Source organism: Pseudogymnoascus verrucosus, assembly GCF_001662655.1.
Source record: "Pseudogymnoascus verrucosus strain UAMH 10579 unplaced genomic scaffold scaffold_5, whole genome shotgun sequence".
In the NCBI taxonomy this organism is placed as follows: domain Eukaryota; kingdom Fungi; phylum Ascomycota; class Leotiomycetes; order Thelebolales; family Thelebolaceae; genus Pseudogymnoascus; species Pseudogymnoascus verrucosus.
Genome location: NW_017263656.1, coordinates 632,916 through 652,537, shown reverse-complemented (window position 1 = coordinate 652,537; position 19,622 = coordinate 632,916). Strand labels below are relative to the sequence as shown.

At 50.6% G+C, this 19,622-nt stretch overlaps 11 protein-coding genes across 11 annotated transcripts; 7 read left to right on the top strand and 4 right to left on the bottom strand.

The window, feature by feature from the left end:
• Positions 1-7: 7 nt before the first annotated feature.
• On the top strand, positions 8-2,395 carry VE01_01912 (uncharacterized protein). Its single transcript, XM_018271427.2, has 2 exons — positions 8-307; positions 367-2,395. The coding sequence occupies exons 1-2, from the start codon at positions 104-106 to the stop codon at positions 2,269-2,271; spliced, it is 2,109 nt and encodes a 702-aa protein (XP_018133882.1). The 5' UTR covers positions 8-103; the 3' UTR covers positions 2,272-2,395.
• Positions 2,313-5,049, bottom strand: VE01_01911 (uncharacterized protein). The gene has a single exon (XM_018271426.2). It carries the CDS (start codon positions 4,777-4,779, stop codon positions 2,530-2,532), a length of 2,250 nt encoding a protein of 749 aa, XP_018133881.1. The 5' UTR covers positions 4,780-5,049; the 3' UTR covers positions 2,313-2,529.
• Positions 5,035-5,848, top strand: VE01_01910 (uncharacterized protein). The gene is made up of 2 exons (XM_018271425.2): positions 5,035-5,123; positions 5,175-5,848. The coding sequence occupies exons 1-2, from the start codon at positions 5,090-5,092 to the stop codon at positions 5,705-5,707; spliced, it is 567 nt and encodes a 188-aa protein (XP_018133880.1). The 5' UTR covers positions 5,035-5,089; the 3' UTR covers positions 5,708-5,848.
• Positions 5,849-5,976: 128 nt separating this feature from the next.
• Positions 5,977-7,486, top strand: LAS1 (rRNA-processing protein las1). The gene is made up of 2 exons (XM_018271424.2): positions 5,977-6,429; positions 6,480-7,486. Exons 1-2 carry the CDS (start codon positions 6,164-6,166, stop codon positions 7,135-7,137), a joined length of 924 nt encoding a protein of 307 aa, XP_018133747.1. The 5' UTR covers positions 5,977-6,163; the 3' UTR covers positions 7,138-7,486.
• A 242-nt stretch (positions 7,487-7,728) lies between these two features.
• On the top strand, positions 7,729-8,909 carry VE01_01908 (uncharacterized protein). Its single transcript, XM_018271423.2, has 2 exons — positions 7,729-7,981; positions 8,032-8,909. Exons 1-2 carry the CDS (start codon positions 7,979-7,981, stop codon positions 8,596-8,598), a joined length of 570 nt encoding a protein of 189 aa, XP_018133748.1. The 5' UTR covers positions 7,729-7,978; the 3' UTR covers positions 8,599-8,909.
• Positions 8,740-10,049, bottom strand: VE01_01907 (uncharacterized protein). Its single transcript, XM_018271422.2, has 3 exons — positions 9,686-10,049; positions 9,278-9,585; positions 8,740-9,217 (listed from the first exon to the last, which is right to left on the bottom strand). Exons 1-3 carry the CDS (start codon positions 9,844-9,846, stop codon positions 8,976-8,978), a joined length of 711 nt encoding a protein of 236 aa, XP_018133749.1. The 5' UTR covers positions 9,847-10,049; the 3' UTR covers positions 8,740-8,975.
• A 139-nt stretch (positions 10,050-10,188) lies between these two features.
• Positions 10,189-11,303, top strand: VE01_01906 (uncharacterized protein). Its single transcript, XM_018271421.2, has one exon. It carries the CDS (start codon positions 10,214-10,216, stop codon positions 10,730-10,732), a length of 519 nt encoding a protein of 172 aa, XP_018133750.1. The 5' UTR covers positions 10,189-10,213; the 3' UTR covers positions 10,733-11,303.
• Positions 11,304-13,113, top strand: TUF1 (translation elongation factor Tu). The gene is made up of 4 exons (XM_018271420.2): positions 11,304-11,551; positions 11,611-11,639; positions 11,689-12,770; positions 12,846-13,113. The coding sequence occupies exons 1-4, from the start codon at positions 11,380-11,382 to the stop codon at positions 12,895-12,897; spliced, it is 1,335 nt and encodes a 444-aa protein (XP_018133751.1). The 5' UTR covers positions 11,304-11,379; the 3' UTR covers positions 12,898-13,113.
• A 1,068-nt stretch (positions 13,114-14,181) lies between these two features.
• On the bottom strand, positions 14,182-15,345 carry VE01_01904 (uncharacterized protein; the record flags this gene model as incomplete). The annotated part of the gene is made up of 1 exon (XM_018271419.2): positions 14,182-15,345. The coding sequence occupies exon 1, from the start codon at positions 14,953-14,955 to the stop codon at positions 14,182-14,184; it is 774 nt and encodes a 257-aa protein (XP_018133752.1). The 5' UTR covers positions 14,956-15,345.
• Positions 15,118-15,935, top strand: VE01_01903 (uncharacterized protein). The gene is made up of 2 exons (XM_059463398.1): positions 15,118-15,561; positions 15,616-15,935. Exons 1-2 carry the CDS (start codon positions 15,205-15,207, stop codon positions 15,784-15,786), a joined length of 528 nt encoding a protein of 175 aa, XP_059320000.1. The 5' UTR covers positions 15,118-15,204; the 3' UTR covers positions 15,787-15,935.
• Positions 15,905-19,554, bottom strand: VAC8 (Vacuolar protein 8). The gene is made up of 8 exons (XM_018271417.2): positions 19,486-19,554; positions 18,393-19,413; positions 18,234-18,319; positions 18,057-18,177; positions 17,742-17,855; positions 17,430-17,675; positions 16,632-17,381; positions 15,905-16,580 (listed from the first exon to the last, which is right to left on the bottom strand). Exons 2-8 carry the CDS (start codon positions 18,421-18,423, stop codon positions 16,255-16,257), a joined length of 1,674 nt encoding a protein of 557 aa, XP_018133754.1. The 5' UTR covers positions 18,424-19,413; positions 19,486-19,554; the 3' UTR covers positions 15,905-16,254.
• Positions 19,555-19,622: the final 68 nt, after the last annotated feature.

Sequence of the window (19,622 nt, the reverse complement as noted above, 5' to 3'; positions counted from 1 at the left end):
CGGCAACCTTTCCTACAAATTTACGAAAGCGGACAATACAACATAGAATGGGTTAATTAAACATATTTATTGACGATCAATATTGTTTACACCCTTTGTTACTATGGCTGTCATGGATATCGATGTAATACCCCCGACAAAGGCCGACACTTCCGTTCCTGAGCGTCCAAGAAAGAAGATAAAGACTTCTGAACTCCCACTCTCCTCATCCACGAGAAGTGCTATTGAGTCGCTTTCACATACTTTCAAGAAGAAGGGAAACTATGATGCACTTAGAAAGCAAGTCTGGGAGACTCTCCAAACGAGCGTGAGCATAACTTCACTCCGTGGATGAAACTTAATACTGATAAATGTTCTTTTGTCCAGGACTTTGAAACAAAGTTAATCGACTCGATTACAAAGGTCGCGGAGAATGAGTTGGAGGTGAACCAGAGTCTTCTGTCAAGCAGTCGTGGCAAAGCAGCTATTCTCATAGAGGGTGTCATTGATCGCAGTGGGATATACCAGGAGGCTGAGGCGCATATCAAGAGACTGCTTGAAGATCATGTGGGAACGATTGAAGAAGGGATACGGGCAATTCGACGTGACGATGTTGGTGAAGAAGCCGCAGCAGAAGAGGAAGCAAGAGGCAGTAAGACGGACGATCAATACGCCGAAGAGGCTGCCACCCGCCGACAAGAACGCGAAAAACTGAGAGAGGAGCTGCGAGAGAAGGAACGGGCCATCGCAGAAGAGCGGAGGAAAATCGAAAAGGCGCGAAAGAGGGAAGAAGAACGCAAGAGAGAGGCCGAAGAAGACAAGCGACGAGAGGAGCGCGAGGCAAGGCGCAAGCTTGAACGTGAATCAGACCGAGAGCGGGACCGCCTCAGAAGCGGTGATTATAGTCGCGACAGATCTCGTGACGGAGGGCGCAGGAAACGGATAGATGATTCAAGAGATGAGCGCAAGCCTACCGCAAAGGCTAACCTGTCACGCGAAGAAACCGACCGGCTCGAGCAGGAAGCACTTGCCATGCTTGTGAAGGAGGGGAAACGAACATCGCAACGATCCAGACATCAGCTGGAGCCTGAAGTGGATGAAACCTTGGCCCCTCCCCCGAGGAAGGCCATGCCCGCTTCCGCCATCAAACCAATATCCCGCGATGCGCAAACCAAGAAAGAGGCCAGTACAAAGCCAAGTTCTGGCGGCGCCACCAAAAGTTTATCACATGCCGCGGATGAGATGGATGTAGATGGCAAGGACAAACGAGCACGAGCAAGAAGTCGAAGCAGGGATCCTATCCACTCTCGCCGCGATAGTCGAGACAGGGGTGGCTACTCTCGACGCAGCAGCAGAGATCGTGATGACCACCGAAATAGGAGCAGAGATAGGGCGGATGCCAGAGATAAGGATAGATCTTCGAGGCGGGATAGTAGAGACCGTGATGATCGACGCCGACGCGACAGTCGAGACACTGAGGACCGACGAAGGCGTGACAGCAGGGAACGGAGTTCTAGGGACCATAGGGACCGAGATTCGCGTCGTGATCGAGATATATCTCGCGATCCCCGTGATGATCGAAGAAGCTATAGGGATCGTGACTTGGGCAGGGATAGTCGCTATCGGAGCCGAACCCCACCACGACGTGATTTCAAGACCGCAGAGGAAAAGAAACAGGAAGCCGTTAAGCAGCGTGAGCTCGAAGCCAAAGCCTACCTAGCGGCTCAGCAGGAAGCCAGAGAAAAGGGCCTCCCGATTCCTGGACTCGACAAGCCCAAGTCGGATGCGTTCACACGGCCAAATTGGCGTAGTCGTGACGAGTTTCCGGATTCTCGCAAACGAGATGCAGACTCGGCAGGCTTAGGTTCTTCGAGCCTCCCAAGGAAGAGAGAGTCGAGCGCCAGAAGCCCGTCGCGAGCATCAAGCGTCAGGCGTGATAGAAGCCCAGCTGTCGTCTCAAGCAGAAGTCCTGTGATCAAGCGCGAGACAAGCACTCTCCGCGATGCTGATCGTGAAAAGGACAGGGACTCGCGCCGACATCGCGATTCTAGCCGCCGGCGGTCGAGGTCACGGAGCCGTAGCCGCACTCACCGCAGGGAGAGGAGTCGAGATGCTGGGCGCGAGAAGGAGAGAGCTCGGAGTCGAAGCAGAAGCCGCAGCCGCGACAGGAGGAAGGAAGTTAGAAGGGATCGAAGCCGGAGCCGCGATCGTGATTCTACGAGGAGATATAGGAGTCGCAGCCGGAGTAGGGATCGGGATAGAGATGACAGGAGGTCATCTCGCAGATACTGAGGGGAGATGTGTAATGCCGCTTGAATCGCGGCCGATGAATTACGAATAGTGCCGGTGTTTGTATTAAATACTTCAAGGCTGTCATTGTAAGACTAGAACCTAATGTTTAATAACAAGACGTCCGCTAGAAGGTGTATAGTGCCCTAACCCCAGTGTGAACCAATTTTGATACTCCTCCAGGGTGAAAACCCAAACGCCGCGCTATGCAACCGTACAGAAACCAAAAACCCGCCGATATCCTGGAATGTACTGTAATACCTAAACCATAACCATGCCCCCCGATGAGCCCTGTACACTGGATTTCCTCCTACCATCGTCGTGCTGTCGTCCCGCTTGCCTTACATACGGCTTGATATGTATAGGCTCAACCGGCTCATAATCCGCTGCTTCGTCAGCATCCACTTCCGATGCTTCTTCAGAAGCATCGTCTGAAGCCTTTTCTGAAGCCTTTTCGTCGTCAGCAGCAACTTCGTTGTCTGGCTGTGCAATTATTTCTGGTGCACTCTCGGCCACTACCTGGTCGTCTGGCAGCGAGATTGATTCCGGAACGCTCTCGGTCACTACTTGGTTGCCAGTCTGTGCAGTTGTTTCTGAAGAATCCTCGGTCACTTCTTGGTTGCTGGTAGTGCCTTTGGTAAGAAATTCGGGGTGGTGTGAGTTTATGAAGGACATGAATTGAGAAGGCTGAGTAGATTCTTCAACGGTGGGCGAGGAGTCGGATTTTGTAACCACCAATGATGACCCTTCGACAAGGTCGTAGAAGAGCATGAAGACACCACCTTGGTTGAGGACATTATCTTCGCTTACTTGCGAAACGTCGTCGTCACTGAGCCGCCACCACTGGCTTCTCCCCGGGGTTTTCTCCTTTACAAGTATCTCATCGACCTCTTCCTTCGCGTCTTCTGCGGCTGGATGCTTTCTATACGCAATATAGTGGCCATTTTCATGACGGCCGTAGTGCGTAACGACAGCGCGCAACTCATAACTAGGACCGCGGATCCTAGAACGTCTGCGCCGACTGGCAATCATTGACTCAGCCGGGTCAAGAAGCCATTCTTCGACACTGTCATCTGGCGCTTTGCCACTGCTCCCAAGACACCAAGGCCCAAGATCAAGCCTGTTCTGGAACTTGACCTCGGCGTAGTTCTTCTTAAGCTCTCCAGTCGTCTCGTCGAACATGCTGCGATTGACGTGTATAACTAGTGACTTCGGTGGTCTGGCAATAACGGCTTGCCGCGACTTCGTTGTAGTCATGCGGTTCTTGGGCGGGATTTTGCACTTTTGCGTCAACGTCTTATCCTCGTAGTCATCATCTTCGAGTGCCTCTTCCACAACCCTTAACCGTTCCAATACCGACTGGTGTCCTACGTTGTTTGTAGACAAATCCTGCTCCTTGTCGGCGAGCATTTTCAACAAACGTTCTGTCTTCAGAAGTGTGCACTTTCCGCACTGAACACCTTCTATCGACTCCAGGTCCGTGTACTCGTCCAGGCATTGAGATATATCGTAGCTCCAGGACTTGCCCAACGGCACCGTAAGGCAGTTAAAGGGGATCATAGATAGGCCTTCCGAATAACCACAACGAGTACAGCCGACCCGTTGAGCGAGAAGGCCCTCCAAGGGATTTCTGACGGTCGAGGTTGGCATCAATTCAGAAGGTGAAGATTTCTTCACCTTTGCCACCGGTTCTGGCTGATCTTTGGTCGTCAGCCCAGGAGAGTTGCTGATTTGTCCCACAGCCTTCTCTATCTCTTTGTCAATCTCATCAAGGACCTTGGAGAAGTACTCCTGCGCGTCTTGCTGTTGCCAACTGCTCATAGACTTCAGAGCTGCTGGCGTCCATATCCGCTTCCCGTTATTGGAGGGGTCCTTCAGTCGGGCAATGAGGTCGCGTAACGAGTCTGCCATTTTCATTTCCGAATCATCCTTAGTTTCGTCCTTTTGGGAACCGGGGCCGTTGAGGTAACTCGAGAACGAATCCAGCGACGCCAGCCCTTGGAGAACGCTATTCTGGTAGCAAGAGTTATCCCAGTTCCCTAGGCCTGCCGGGATTCCCCCCTGCCCTTGTGCGACTAAGTTTATCCCGGATAGGCTTGATAGCCTTCGTCGGCCAGCTTGCGCCACCGTCCCCACCGTCCCAAGGATACTGTTCTGTCCGTCTAGTCCCATAGCTCGTCGCATGATTTCGCTCTTTGCCGCATGGGTCCTAGGGACACGTCGAGGGTTTCCGCCAGCTAGATTTGAGCGAGTCTCTTTGTCAAGGATATCGACGAGCCTCGAAGGTGTGAAGTGGACAATCCAGTTCCAGAACAGTTCCGGCAGAGACAGAAGGTTGTAGTCCAAGCTATAGAGTGTGCTGTATATGATAGCGCCGATAAGGATTATTATGGGTATTCCGATATTCAAATATGTCCGCCACTGGGATTCGTCGCCGTGGTAGTCTTGGTGGTATTCGTAGCTCAGGTCATCACCATATAAGTCGCGAAGCACTTTCTCGTGGCGACTCATCGTAAGTAATGCATATGGGCTTTCTGCTCGGTATTCGCGTGATAAATATAGTTCTCTTGCCCACTATCCAAAGCTGGATCTGAATGTGTGGCCTTCTCTAGGGCCTAATGTTGCTATCGTGAATGCATAGAGAGGATGTGGGGAAGATGGGATGTCTCGAGGTCAAGTGGATGGATTAGAGTTGGATGGCATTCCAGATCGCCCTAGCGTCTATCGGCAATCTGCAACACCAAAATAATTTTGATAACGACAGAACGAAGTGGGGGAACAAACATCCACTGAATAAAATCAACAACGAATTTTTTAAAATATGGCCAAGTCAGCTCCACCAAAAAAGAAGAGCGGTATGTGCTTCTGTTTACTCTTGTAATGACATTTGAAGCTAATATTTTTAGTTGCCTCCGTGCGCTCTCGAGCAGCAAAGCGAGCATCTTCGCCCAGTATCGATACCGATAAGTCGCTCAAAGAAGCCAAACCACCATCCGAGACAAAAACACCTGCAGTGCTAGGTATCCATCACGGTGCCGGCATTACCAAGAAGTCCAAGCATGGCAGAAAAGCAGTGTTGAGCGCGAGGGCCAAGCGGAGACAAGAAATCTCGATGGACAGAGCTGAGGCGGCAATGGACAAGAAGTCAACCAAGATTGAGAAGAGCAAGGATCGTGCCAGGACTATACAGAGCAGGAGCAAAACTTGGGACGAGCAGAACCGCAGGATGCTGGCCAGGAAGGAAATGGAGGCCGCGATTGCAATTGAGCGCGAACAGGGCGGTGACTGGGTTGACGAATCTGGCGACGACGAGGTTGAGGAGGAGGCTACCGCCACTCCTACTGACATCGGCGACGTTAAAATGGATTTAGAAGCTGCGCCGTCGGCTTCTGCCACAGTTGATGCAGTTGTAGCGGAAGAGGAGGAGGAAGAATTATGATCGCAACGAGATATGTTCTGGGATGATTTCGGAGTATGGCGTTGGTGGGATAAAATTATACCATATCGAGAAGAATATCACGATGGCAAATAATGCTCTTTGACATTAGACAATTTTGAAATTAAAATATATGCTAACTAATACTCTCGACGAATATACATTCGGAAAGTACGTAAAATAATATTTGTCAATCCGCTCGAACGTGGAATGTAGCCATTAAACCCCGTTTTATCGTCACCAATTTTTGAATATAAAACCCCCAAAAATAACCCATTTATAAAAATTGCGAAATTAATTAGGAAAATAAGGTTACATTTGTTGGCTTCTACGTGGTCTGTTTTGCCTTCGTCGTTCTTCACCGGCGAGGCTGAACAAGGCTGAAAATCTATAATTCCAGACCATTACTGGCTTCAACAGGATTCAACTCCATCTCCCAGAGCACAACTACTCAGCGGCATGGTACAATATATCATTACCCCATGGCGCGACCGCGATGAGCTCATAAAAGTACGGCAAGCCTTCTACCAGAAGCCCTCCAACGGAGGCTCACCCGACAAGGAAGCCTGGCAAAATGCCGTAGCCCTCGTTTCTGTCTGGGCACAGCGAGGCAATTGCCCTCACCTTATAGAGTCCACTGCGCTCTTAATATCAGCAAGCGTCAATGATAAACCAGGCAGCTCCGCATATGCCGTGCGCGCTGCCTATTCAGCGGCGTTCTGTCGGTGAGTTGGCGCAAAAACGTCGCCGGAACACTATGGCTAATTGTACGCAGCTTCGTTACCGGGCTTCTCGACGGATACCAAGATAAGAAACACAAACTAAGCATGTTTTCAATAGCCAAGAATATCGGACTCCCGGCGACGTTTGTGGAGTTGCGGCATCAGTGTACGCACGAAGAACTGCCATCTTTGGGAAAGTTGCGTGGTGCGTGCGAGCGATCTCTGGATTGGATATGGAGGCAATATTGGTCGAGCCTGGAAGGTAAAGATAAATCGTCAGGATCGGACGAAGAACCAGAAAGCGTCGAGGATTTGAGTACTGTTTTACAGGAGTATATGGTATGGAAGGAGGGCACAGGGAGTTCAGATGAAGGCCAACGACTGTCCTTCGTGCGGAGGCTGAGGAAATGGGACGTCGAAAAGATACTAGATACTCTCCATGAGCTCAGGGCACCTGGTGCTGCGGATTCCGGCATGATGCTGAAATCGATCCGACTCACGAGGGGAATATTACACGGCACGGCCGACCCGGAGGCATTTCCCCCAGTGGAAGAAGAGGATAGTAATGCGGGCAACGGCCAAGGCGATGCGGCATGTACGGATTCTAACGCGGTACAGCAAACTTCGAGCGGACTTTGTGAAGACGAGGAAAATCTGGGCTGGAAGCTTTGGGAAGGGCCTTGGACTCCAAAGCCCATTGGAACTGTATGATAGAACGCTTCCTTATATTAAAGATACCCGGCTTTTGCCCCAATGCTCAACGCATTCTTCACATCCTACTTATAATCAGGACTCTACTATCACGGTGGTGCATTGGTTGCTTCACGAGTTCAAGGTATTTTGGATCAGATATGTTTAAAAGCAATTGTATTGTTTTGCATTGAGAATATCGCTAAAAGGCACCGAACACGATCCTCAAGAGATGAGGAAAGTAGATTGGCACGATCTAGCTATCACTATTGCTTCAGTGTCCACACTCGCTCGCTCTGGGAATGGAGGCGGCGGGCTCTAGCTTATAATGAAGAAGCGTATTGGTTGCCCAAAGGGCGACAAACGAAAGGAAATAAGAAATTGCAGTATCAGTATACTTTGCCTACCATGTATAGATTCTCGTTGCAAGATCTCTACACGGGCATCTCGAGTATGCGAGTTTCGATGAAGAGAAAGCTTTCCTCTCTGGAGAACTTTCCTTTTATTTGCAGCCGACGCACTAGTGCGTAGTGCTTGCATTAGCGCCTGGCGGGGCACGAGGCTACACGTGTGCTCTGGATCTTGAAGGAGCTCGAAATGAGTACAGGAATTCGTAAGAACCAGTCGCAATTACAAGTTTTCTAGATATTAGAATATATCATGTACTTGTGAAGCTATTCTGATGTAGTTGCCTAAACTTTTGGCTCTGACTAGAGAACCCGAGTGCCTTCTTTAGGCTTCTTAACGACTCTCGGTAGCGTCGCGTCGCGCTTTTCCTCCATCGTAGTTGCGTCACAAAAGCTAATGCAAACAGCCAACCCCACTGTCGTCGACGCCTCGCTGAGGTGCGAAGGACCTCACAATGGTACGCTTGATTTAAAACCTCGACATTACTTCCACTAACAGATTGAACAGCCTGCGAAACGTCGCGCGCCATCAGGTGGTGAGCCTTCCGCTCCCTCAAAACCCCGCCAGTCGAAGCTGGCCAAAGAACACAACATCAGCGGACACGAAGAAAACGAAATAAAGGAGGCCTTTTCCCTATTCTCAGTTCCGCAAAAAGGCGAAAAGGAGGGTGTGATACCAACGCAGGATGTCAAGAAGGCCATGATTGCCCTTGGAGTCCAGCCGACGAAACCGGAGTTGGCTGAGTTTCTTGAGATTCTAGACCCGGACTCTGAGGGGTATGCGCCGTATAGCTCGTTTGTGGCTATCTGTGCACTGAAGATGAGGGCGAAGGACAATGACACCAGTGCAAAGGATGAGGAGGTGGAACAAGGATACCTACTTTTCACGAACGGGACGGATGGACCCATTACCATGGCTCATTTGAAGCGGACTGCGGCGATGCTGAAGGAGGATGTCAGTGAAGACCTCTTGAAGGACATGATCCTGGAAGCAAATGGAGGATCGGGACTCTCCAAGGGAGTGGGGAGGGAAGAATTTGCAGAGGTAATGAAGAGGGCTGGTGTCTGGCGATAAGGCTTCTTCTGGTCGAACACTTTGTACTTCATGGAGTTATGGCGTGGGGGAGGGTATGGGGGGTGTCAATAAGGATGATAATATATTACATCTGGGAGTCTTCAGGGAGAGCGAGTGTCACATGTGTCTAATAACCTGGTACGGGGTTTGGACCTTGTATTTATATATACTTCTACCATAATGCAGAACTATCTGCCAGGATGACTTAAATCGCATCATATTTCAAACTTTCGGAGTCGACACGAATGAGTCACCGTCAACTCGTATCTGCACTCGCCCAGCCTTGACCTCGCGTCTAACCCTACTACTGAGAGTTTCTATGGAACTCCGACTCTCGTATTGATACTGTTCCGCCGTCCTCCTTCACATAATCCACTTCACTTCTTGTCAGAGGATTCCTCTGTCGTATCTGCGTCCACAGGCGCCTTGAAACCAGCGTGGTCAGAGTGCTTCTTGTAGAAGTAGTTGTCTGGCCTAGGCTTCATCTCATCTGGTAGCTCCTCTAACACTGTTGCCAAGATGGCATCTACCGACTTCTGTTTCGACGATTCTCGGTGCCAGACGGATATTAAGTGAGAGTTGAACCGGACAGACAAGCCAACTCCGCACAACTGGTCACCTACGTTTGATCTGATTAGTTTCTCATGCGCTTAATGCAAGTATCCGAGCCTTCACTCACCAGTATCAAGGCAGCCTTGTAGCTTCTCTCCAATGGCCATGAGCTGCACCCTGGTCCAGAAGTCTGGCCCCGAAGCCTTGGGGACACGGAATGTCCAGCTGCCACCATTTATGTTTCTCCGGTCCTCCCAGATTGGTTGAAAACCTTGCTTGAAAAGATAGATAGACTCCCGCATCTTTATTTGATCAACAGGGGTATTATTGTTGTATCTCCAGAAGTCCTGCACGCTCTCAATCTGGTGGGCGAGCTGTTCTAAGGTGGCCTCGTAGTTTCCATCAGGTGCCTTCTTCGGATCTTTTCCTTGCGGTCTGTGAGACGTCAGCGACATGTCGGTAGCGTGGAACCTTATAACACAGCGAGGTACGAAAGCAGAGCTCCACTGGCAGGATTGGATCTTGGAGCCTTTACCTATCAAAGTACACATTCCAGTAATGCTGGGTTGGCAGGGGCCGCATGGCCTTGAGCATGTTATTCTTGGCATCGTTTCGCTCATCAGCCGGAGATGTTAACTCTGAGTCCTCAGGTGCTGGCGCTATTCCCCTGGTGAGGAGAGACTGTCGGAGCGCCATCTACGGGAAGACTACGGTCCTAGCCGCTTTATACTAAGGTCACTGTGTCCTTGGGGCTTCAGCAAACGGATTGCGAAGAGAGAGAGTGGCAATGGCGATTTGGCGGCCGGACGATGGTATTTACTTGGAGGACAGAGTAGCTACTTTTGTGAGGACGTTAGCCTTCGATGAAACGCTGTTCAAAGGAACGCCAAACACCGGAGTCGTCCCGTTGTTGGCGGGGGACCGTGGTGTTGGCGGGGGTCATGTGGGGTCCCTGCGCCAGAGCGGCAGCTAAACTAATATGGGCGTAGCTACCATTATTTTTAGTCGCTATCTCTTATCGAAATATTTCTTTGCCATCCAAGAACACAAAATATCTCGCGCCATGGCCGGAAAACCAGACACTGTCGGTGCCAACGGCTCTGCCGAGAAGGATCGAGGGGATACAAGGAGTACGGACTCTGAATCCGAAGAGGACCGCCAAAATGAAACCGAAAATACGACCCAGAGCGCAAACAAGGTTACGAATGTCCAACCGATGGATCGGAAGCCAAAGTTCGACTTCGCGGCCCTGAAAAGCAACTCCTCCCTTATGAACAAACTTCCGGGGTTTTTGGCCGAGATGGATGCTGCCAATCGCGAGCTCGAAGCCGAAAAGAAGGCCGGTACCATCGCTGAGCGACGCCTCGAAATCGACGACGACGAAGAGGAAGGCGAGAAGGCTGAACAGTATATCGAGATGAACCTTGGACTTGGAGTTCTTGAGGAAAAGACAAGCGATTCTGAGACAAGTTCTGAGGGCGAATCTAGCGACGATGAGGACGTTATGGACAAGCTCATGGGAGCCGAAAAAGACTCCAAAGATGAAGGCGAGAAGAAAAAAGTTGGCATTGAAGAGGTCTGAACTATGATCTTCTATGTCCAGAACAGCGCGACCATGCGCCATAATGTTGTCATATTAAGACGGCGGTTTCGATTGGAGGGGTTATCATGTCTACGATACGATATCAATGAGCATTGGAGTTGGGATGGGGGCATATGTTTCATGGGAGAAGGTCGCACCGGGGAGTTATGGGATTATGGGTGTATATTTTTGGGCCGAAGGTGTACATACTTGATCTGAATGGGCACCAATGTCTGTCTGCGGAAACGCATGGCAGGAGTTTTACCAACAGTGGCGAGGCCATTTTTAGCATATGGGCATGGGAGTGGTTTCGGGAAACTCGATACGGGAAAACTCGATATTCGACTCTACCCCACATCATAGATGATTCGCAGGCTTTTCAACCTGCACACAACCTTAATATGAAGTTGTAAATTCTCTAGGAAGATTTTATTTTATGTTTTTCTCGTAGTTGTGATTTGATATGGGTGATGACGGACTGGCTGAGAATCGGCGATAAAAGCACCGACGTATTATCACGTGATTACCCGATCTGTCAACGCTCCCGAGCTAAGAAATTTGATGTTCAGGCACGTCTCGCGATTTCCGAATACGGTCCATCAATCTTTCCATCTTCTTTCCTTTCTGTACTTATAGCTTGGGTCAGGATGCCGGCCTTTACCAGATCAATTGTTCCTTTCTTGCGGACCGCAAGGGCTGCTACTCAGCAACGCAATGCTGTCAGCCCATTGCACCATGCGTTGAAGCGCGGAAATGGAGTTGACTCCATGCGCATGTACGCAGCTGCTTTCGAGCGTACCAAGCCCCATGTAAACATTGGTATGATTGGCATCTCTGCTTCAGTTTTTGAAAGTTCTCAAGTTTCTGACTTCAATTAGGAACGATTGGCCACGTCGATCACGGAAAGGTATACTGAGGAAGACCTCCTTTTTTCAATCAACAACTAACAGTTCTAGACCACCCTCACAGCCGCCATCACAAAGCGTCAAGCCGAGAAGGGTCTTGCCAACTTCCTCGACTATGGTTCTATCGACAAGGCTCCCGAGGAGCGCAAGCGTGGTATCACCATCGCGACATCCCACGTCGAATACGCTACCGAGGAGAAGCATTACTCCCACGTCGACTGCCCCGGTCACGCCGATTACATCAAGAACATGATTACTGGTGCCGCCAACATGGACGGTGCGATTATCGTCGTTGCTGCTTCGGATGGACAAATGCCCCAGACAAGAGAGCATCTGCTCTTGGCCCGCCAAGTCGGTGTCCAGAAGATCGTTGTCTTCGTCAACAAGGTCGATGCCCTCGAGGACCCAGAGATGTTGGAGCTTGTCGAGATGGAGATGCGTGAGCTTCTTTCCACCTACGGATTTGAGGGTGATGAGACCCCTATCATTCTTGGCTCAGCACTTTGCGCCATGGAGGGACGCCGCCCAGAGATTGGAGAGCAGAAGATTGACGAGCTGATGAAGGCTGTCGACACCTGGATCCCAACTCCCGTCCGTGAGCTTGACAAACCCTTCCTGATGTCTGTCGAGGATGTGTTCTCCATTCCCGGCCGTGGCACCGTCGCCTCGGGACGTGTTGAGCGTGGTACCCTCAAGAAGGATGCCGAGGTTGAGATCGTCGGCAAGGGCGACACCCCAATCAAGACCAAGGTTACCGATATCGAGACCTTCAAGAAGTCCTGCGAGGAGTCGAGGGCAGGAGATAACTCTGGTCTTCTCCTCCGTGGTGTTAAGCGTGAGGATATCCGTAGAGGTATGGTTATCGCTGCCCCTGGATCCCAGAAGGCACACAAGTCTTTCCTGACTTCGATGTACGTCCTCACCAAGGAGGAGGGTGGACGCCACACTGGTTTCCACGAGAACTACCGCCCACAGATGTTCATCCGCACTGCTGATGAGTCTGCTACCTTCACCTGGCCCGAGGGAACTGAGGATGCGCACTCCAAGATGGTCATGCCAGGTGACAACGTCGAGATGAAGTGTGATATCCACACCCCTGTTGCCGTCGAGGCCGGTCAACGCTTCAACGTCCGGTTAGTACTCCCATGACATTATATTTCTATTGCCATTTACTTTATGAACTTTTTACTGACTTTTCGGGCGAATAGCGAGGGAGGCCGCACTGTTGCTACTGGACTTATCACTCGCATTCTCAAGTAGATGTGTAGATCTGGCCGGTTGTGTTATTAGAATTGGTGGGCGAACTGTGTTGTATAATTGGCATTTTAGCACGGAAAAGGAGTACCCGATATATGTTTGTTACGGCTGACTCGACGGCCTATTGCAATACCTCCCCTCTACTTTCGAACATGTATTATCTTTCTGTACTATAGTGGGCTCAGAGCTCGTGTCATATCAACAAATCGCCTCGTTTTGAATATTGTTCTTGTTTGATATTTCGGTGATTATGTGTGTTGTGATGTATTGCGCACGGACGATGCCCCTGAATGTTATTACGACTACTCTCACTTACAAGCTTTGGGCAGAGGACGATGCGGAACGAAGACTGATATGTGAAATTGTATTGATAATGTCCCTATTCATCTTCTGATTCATGGGTGCTCGTGCGGCAGAAAGGAGTGGTGAGTGTCTATGCAAGTGGAGTCATGGAACAGATCCCACCACTCCTTTCAGCGAGTAGAATAACCGTTCTAACCAGTGGTTATTCACAGTAACTTTTTCCCACAAACAAGCTTGTGGATCACTGTAGACTGCGATTACCGTATTATGAAGGCAAAATCTATTGCATATGCGGCCGACACCACTTCTGTAATCCAAAACATCTGGAAGCCTAAATCCAGTGGTCATTCCGAACATTACGGCACCTGCTCAACATCCTTCTATTGCGGGGTCGAGGGCCATCTTGGCGAGTGATAGCAAGGCTTCAATGACGATAGCAGATTTAAGCAGTGATAGCAGACCTGAACAGTGACAGCAAGACATGAACAGTGACAGAAGACTCGAACGGTGACAGCAAGACTTGGACAGCAGACTCGAACAGCTAGAGGAAGCCTTGAACAGCGCCATCTTCCGTCTAAAATCCCAGGCGATGGCATGTCTCGATAATAGTAAGGTGAGTCGGGCATTTGTCGTATACCCGGTAGTCTTGGACAATCATAGCAGCCTTAAGCCTATACCATGACCACGTAGCCATGATCTCTCATGCATTGAGTTGTAATGTGGTATCCGCCCCTAATACCGCTGGCACTTCTTCGTGACGTATGTGGATCTTTGGAAGATAAGGGAGCCATTACAGCTTCCTGTAAATATAGTACAATACAATTGCTAGCCATATTTGTCCCCCTTCGTCTCTTTTCGGTCTTTTGGTCGTATGAGAACATTGTGATATCTATTTTCACGGGTAGTAATGTTACAGCTATACTAATACATCGCCAACTACAATTTTGTACACCACCCCTTCCCTGGGTGCAGCCCCTCACCGTCTTACTCCTCCACCTTCTTCGCCTTCCCCTCAAGATACACCGTCACCACCCCCCCCACCTTCCCCTCCATAGGCTTCCACTCCTTCGCCCCCTCCACCTCCTCCACCCCCCCCAAAATCCTCCTCAAAGTCTCCCCCGCCTCCTCCTGCGTCGCCTTCCTCTTCTTCCTCTTCCCAATCAGCACCACATCAACCCTATACCCCTTCTCCAAAAACTCCCTCATCCGCTTCAACCTATGCTCCAAATCATGCGGATCAATCGCCCAATTCAGCTCCAGCGTCTTGACCGTCGCAGACGGGTTCGCGACCTTCTTCTTCACCGATTTCGTCGGCTTGCCTGCCACTTCCTTCGTGATGATCTTGCACACTGGGATCTCGGGAGCTGCGCGCCCTGTCCCCTCTTCGCTGGCTGGGGCGGCCCCGGGGGGGGCTTCCCAGCGCGAGCGTAGTCGCGGGGGCGGGAGCGCGACGGTGTAAAGGGATTGCGTTTTTCGGTCTAGCGTAGCGAGGATATCTGCTACGCGCTGCGGCGGGGACAGCTTCCCCGCCTCATCGACGAGGTGTACGAAGGGGAAATTCAGTTTCGTGATTTGCTCATCGCGGGGGAGCGCGGAGGCATAGCCGCGGTGCTGGAAGAGGGCGCTGGTTGTGGATTTGGGGAGAGTTGACGGGCGTAGCTGGGGGCGGAATTGGGAGAGGAGAGGCCGCGAGGCGGGGAGGATGAAAACCCGGTGCAATGCCGCGGCGGCGCTGAAGGCGCAGCGTGGGTTTCGCATTCTGGGAATACTGTGTGGTTGTCGTGAGGAGTTGGTTGGGAGGTGTCGTCGGGGGTTTGTTTGTATGAAAGCATAGCTCCCACAATTGTGATTATGTCATCCCTCAGCCTCGTCTCCCTCCACGTCGAGGCTGAACAACGCTTTCTCCCTCCAGCTTCTGATAACGCAACAAGCCAGCACTCCAGGAATCCGCTTTTAAAGTGAAAGTTCACCGTGCGACTTAGCTGCTATGATCCCGTCCTCCGCATCATGAGCTCCCGCTTTACACAGCTCCCGGGCCAATTCTTCAATCGGTACTATGGCCATCCCGGCCGCCTCCTCAGCGCCACACTGAAGACCTTCTTCCTCGCGCACGTGGTATGGGAGTACGGCTACGAGATCTCGCCAACAGCGGGCGCCTCAATGCTGCCGACCTTCGAGGTGTTACATGACTGGGTGGTGTCGTCGAAGGCGTACCGGCGAGGCCGCGGCGTGGTGGTCGGGGACATGGTCACGTTCCGCTCGGTCAGAGAGCCGGGGGAGAAGGTGATCAAGAGGGTGATTGGGTTGGAGGGTGATTATGTCTTGATGAATACTCCGGGGAGTGCGAGCGATATGATGATTCAGGTACGTGCGCTCTGTGGAGGTGGTGGTTGGAGGTCGGCTTGCTAAGTGAGTTAGGTGCCCAAGGGTCATTGTTGGGTTACGGGGGATAATCTGGACGCATCGTTGGATTCGAGAACATGGGGTCCTATGCCGATGGGGCTGATTAGGGGAAAAGTGATTGCGAAGGTATTACCGTGGAGGGAACGCCAGTGGGTCGAGAGTGAGCTGCGACCTCGCCCATCATGACGGAGTGTTTTGATATGGGTGTATACTATGGGTTGAACGTGTGACGAGCCGAGACTATGGAGTAATCCAAAGATGTAAATATAGAAATCATGCAAACAATGCACCAACACCATTGATTGCCTTCAAGAATTGATTTGCGCATTGCTGGGATATCTGTGGCTCTTCTATCTAATTACATTGGAATAGTGAAAAAAAGGAGACCCCAAGGCGGAGGGGGGAATAATAGCAAAACGCAACGAGACGCTTCAAAGCAAAGAACGTAACATACACAGCCTGGAAAAGTTACCACTTGTGGTTCCATCCTAGCCGCCATCTCCTTGTCGAGATATCAACCGGCTTGATTCTCTTCTATCCCAGGAATGCTCGCTCCCAAATGATGCATACCGCCCGTAGATACGCCAAACACCATGAATTCCCATCCCGTATATAGACCTATTATTGGTCCGTCAAAGTGATTACCTCCATCCTTCATCCTTCAATGTGAGATGTGCCCTGGCCTAGCAACTGGAGGGAACGCTGGGCCAGTTGCACCACTTCACCCTCACCCTCTTCTTCTCCGTCGTCGTCTGACTCGATCTGCCTATCCGAAATAGTCTTGATCATCTGCACAATTTCTTCCGATTTTCCGATAAGGCTAATAAGCTTCTTATCTTCCGATTCAAGTAGCTGTAGCAAGGTCCAGATGGCAATGTGCTGGAAGGTCGCATCGCCGCTTGCCAAGAAACGCTTTAGATACCCGTGAATTCCACCGTTTGGCTCCGTCCAGTCTTGGATGAATATTGAGTAATCGCCAACTACAAAAATTTAGTATATATACTTTAAAGAACACGGAGTAATGTACTGACCTTTAGAAGACAAATTTCCCAGGGCTGCCGCACTATTGCCTTGGACTTCAATGCTTTCAGATGCGGTTAATGGGATCAAGACGTCAAAAACACCGAGGTTCAGCAGGTGGCTCTTAAGATCATCACTGAGGGCCAAGACAGCAATGGCTGCTGTCATCTCGGACTGCACAGTGATAGGTACATCCAGAACCAGCTGTTTGCACTTCTGCACGGCGCCAGCCTCTAGAACAAGCTGCTTATTCCTGTCGGAGCTTGCAGCCAGGTTTCGGAGCGTTGAAATGGCATGGCACTGGATCTCCTCATTTTCGGTAGATCCAAGGAGGTCAACAAGTGGCCTGAGGAAACCCGCCTCAATGATGGGAGATTCGTTGAGGGGGTGAATAGAGATGTTTCGGATGCAGGCGACAGCGGACAAAATCAGTGGCAAGTAGGATGACTGCAATAAGCGCAGTAGTGGCTGGAGACCCCTAGCCCTGACGATTTCGATCTGATATTTCTCATCCGAAGCAAGATTTCTCAGTGCAAGTGCAGCTTGGCATTGGACCTTGGGTGATGATGAATCCATGAGGTTCACCAGCGACTGAATGAGTCTGGTCTCATTCTGAGCGAGCTTTTTCCTGTTGTTGGCATCCACAGCGATGTTGCTGAGGGCAGTTGTACAGTAATATTGGACGTCAACATCGGAGGAAGAAAGGAGGTTTACCAAGACTGGTATGGCACCAGCGTTCACAAGTTGCTGTCGGTTTTCATCTATGGTCGGGTTAGTACCAGATTCTCACCATTAACGTGTAGACTTACCTGAGTGTGTCATGTTTAGCAGAGCACCTGTAGCATTTCTTTGTACCCGCATGTCTTTGGATTTTGCTAGCCGAGTGAGTGGGCCCAGCGCTCCTGACCTTGCGATCTTTGCCTTATTATCCTCGTGTGTTGCAAGATTTGTTATACACCCCACTGCGTTGCATTGAACTTCGACATTTGGAGACATCATTTGGCGGATAAGCGGGGTAAGACCTCCCAACAACACAATCGCAACTTTGTTCTCATCTATTTCAGATTAGTAACTTGTAACCGTGATGTCGTCTCTCTGGAAGCTGCGGCGTTTTGACATACTGTTGACTGCCAGGTTTCCCAATGCCGCACTGGCCGCCCTCTGCACCTCTATATCGGGACTCTGGAGAAGGAATAGGATAGGCTCCAGAGTGTCTCGGTCAACTTCGCGAACGTCTGCTTGATAGAGTCAGTCAGTACTGCACGGTAATATATTTCAGATAGCATCAGACTAGCGGTCAGAACATGGCTGGGGCCTTGATCATCGACTCCGATAATACTCCGTGCCATCCCATTGTTTGTTTTGCCAGCTCTTTGTTTTGGGTATGTGAAACACCGCCCGAGAATCTTCACGGCATTGCGCAATCGTTATCTCACCTCTTTCCGTAATTTCCGCGAACGTCAAGCTGGCGCTCCGTTGCAAGTCGACATTGTCCGAGAATACCAAGGTGCTCAAAGCTCGGAGTGGCTCGCCAGAGAAGAAGTCGGTTTCTCCACGCTGCTGAACATCAGTGCTGCCTATGGGCGATAATAGATCGGAAGAAGTATCCCTACATTCTCCAAGTACTGAAGCAAGTCCGCCACTGCTTCTCTCTCGCTGTCGGCGAGGACTGGCTCGTACAGTCCATCTCGGGATCTGCCTGTACGACGTAGAAGTGTTAGCATCAACACTGGTGAGTCAAGGACTGGTAGATAAAGAAAGGGTTGATGTACCTTGGCAGCACGTCGAGCAGTAGTTCCCCATCGCCGGTTATCGTTCAGCGACAGCTGGGCGATGCTGGTGGTTGTGTCGTCAATGGATGTTCCTGTCCAATACAAGCGGCTCTCCGATGATTGCTCAATGTCAAGCTCTAGCTGTCGGAAGCACGAACATCAATAGTCGAGACAGGTAACTCGGTGTGACTGTGACGTGTAGAGTAAGATGAAGCAAAATCAAGCAGTGCCTATCAACATGAAGATCGAGAAGCCAGTGTGTTGTTGTTGGTTGTTGGAAGAGCAAGTATATAGAGGCAGACTAGCCAGTCGAGCCTGCCTTCGATGAAGATGCGCCTGGCGGTTGGTAGTAGTGCCTCTAGTAAACGCGGCCGTCCTGTGATGCCAAGACTAGTAAGCTCTATCGCTCCAACAGAGAGGGAAGGCGCCAGGGAGCTGTCCGGTGGACCCGTCTTGTCAGGTTGCAACCGCGCTAGTCTCGGTAAAGCAGATGGGAAGGCTGACATGAACATCCCCGATGGATGGACCATTAACAAGAACGACGAGGCTACCACAATGCTACCACAGCCACAGTGAGGACTGGATTAGCCACCAGGGCAAAATGGCGAAATTCTGTGAAACCTGCCACTGATCACATGCTAAGATTCATAAAGACTAACACTGGGAATGCCCCTGTTCTTGTAGTGGTGGTGATGACGAGTTTCCTGATTTCTCTCACGACGACCCGGTCACCAGACATAAGACATGGGCTACGTGATGGTTGCCGCACATATCACGTTTGAACAGTCCCATTCCCAGCCTCTTCCATGAATATCAACGTGGCTGGGAATGAGGCTTTTCATTCTGGCAGTACGAAACTCCCAAGAATGAGATATCCGGAAGTGCTGTGTACCGTGGTAGCCCCGTCAACTGGTGTATTTGGAGGGGTCGCTTGGCTGTCGATAAACGACCCTGGGAGGCGCTTGTTGTGGCCGATAACGCTCATTCCCATCAAACTTTCGAAATAATTGTAGCTTATCTACTAGTCTAGGTTAGCAACTAATTATCTGGCAGTTTATAACAATATAATCAAATTAAAATGATGAGAATTTACCGTATAAAGCCCAGTAATAGACCAATAGTAGCCTTGTTCCTATTGTTCGGCCACCTTATCGGAACGGCGCTATCATTGTCCGAGGCTTCCCAACTCTCAACTAATGATGATGAGCTGCCCCACGTTGCGATCTGCGG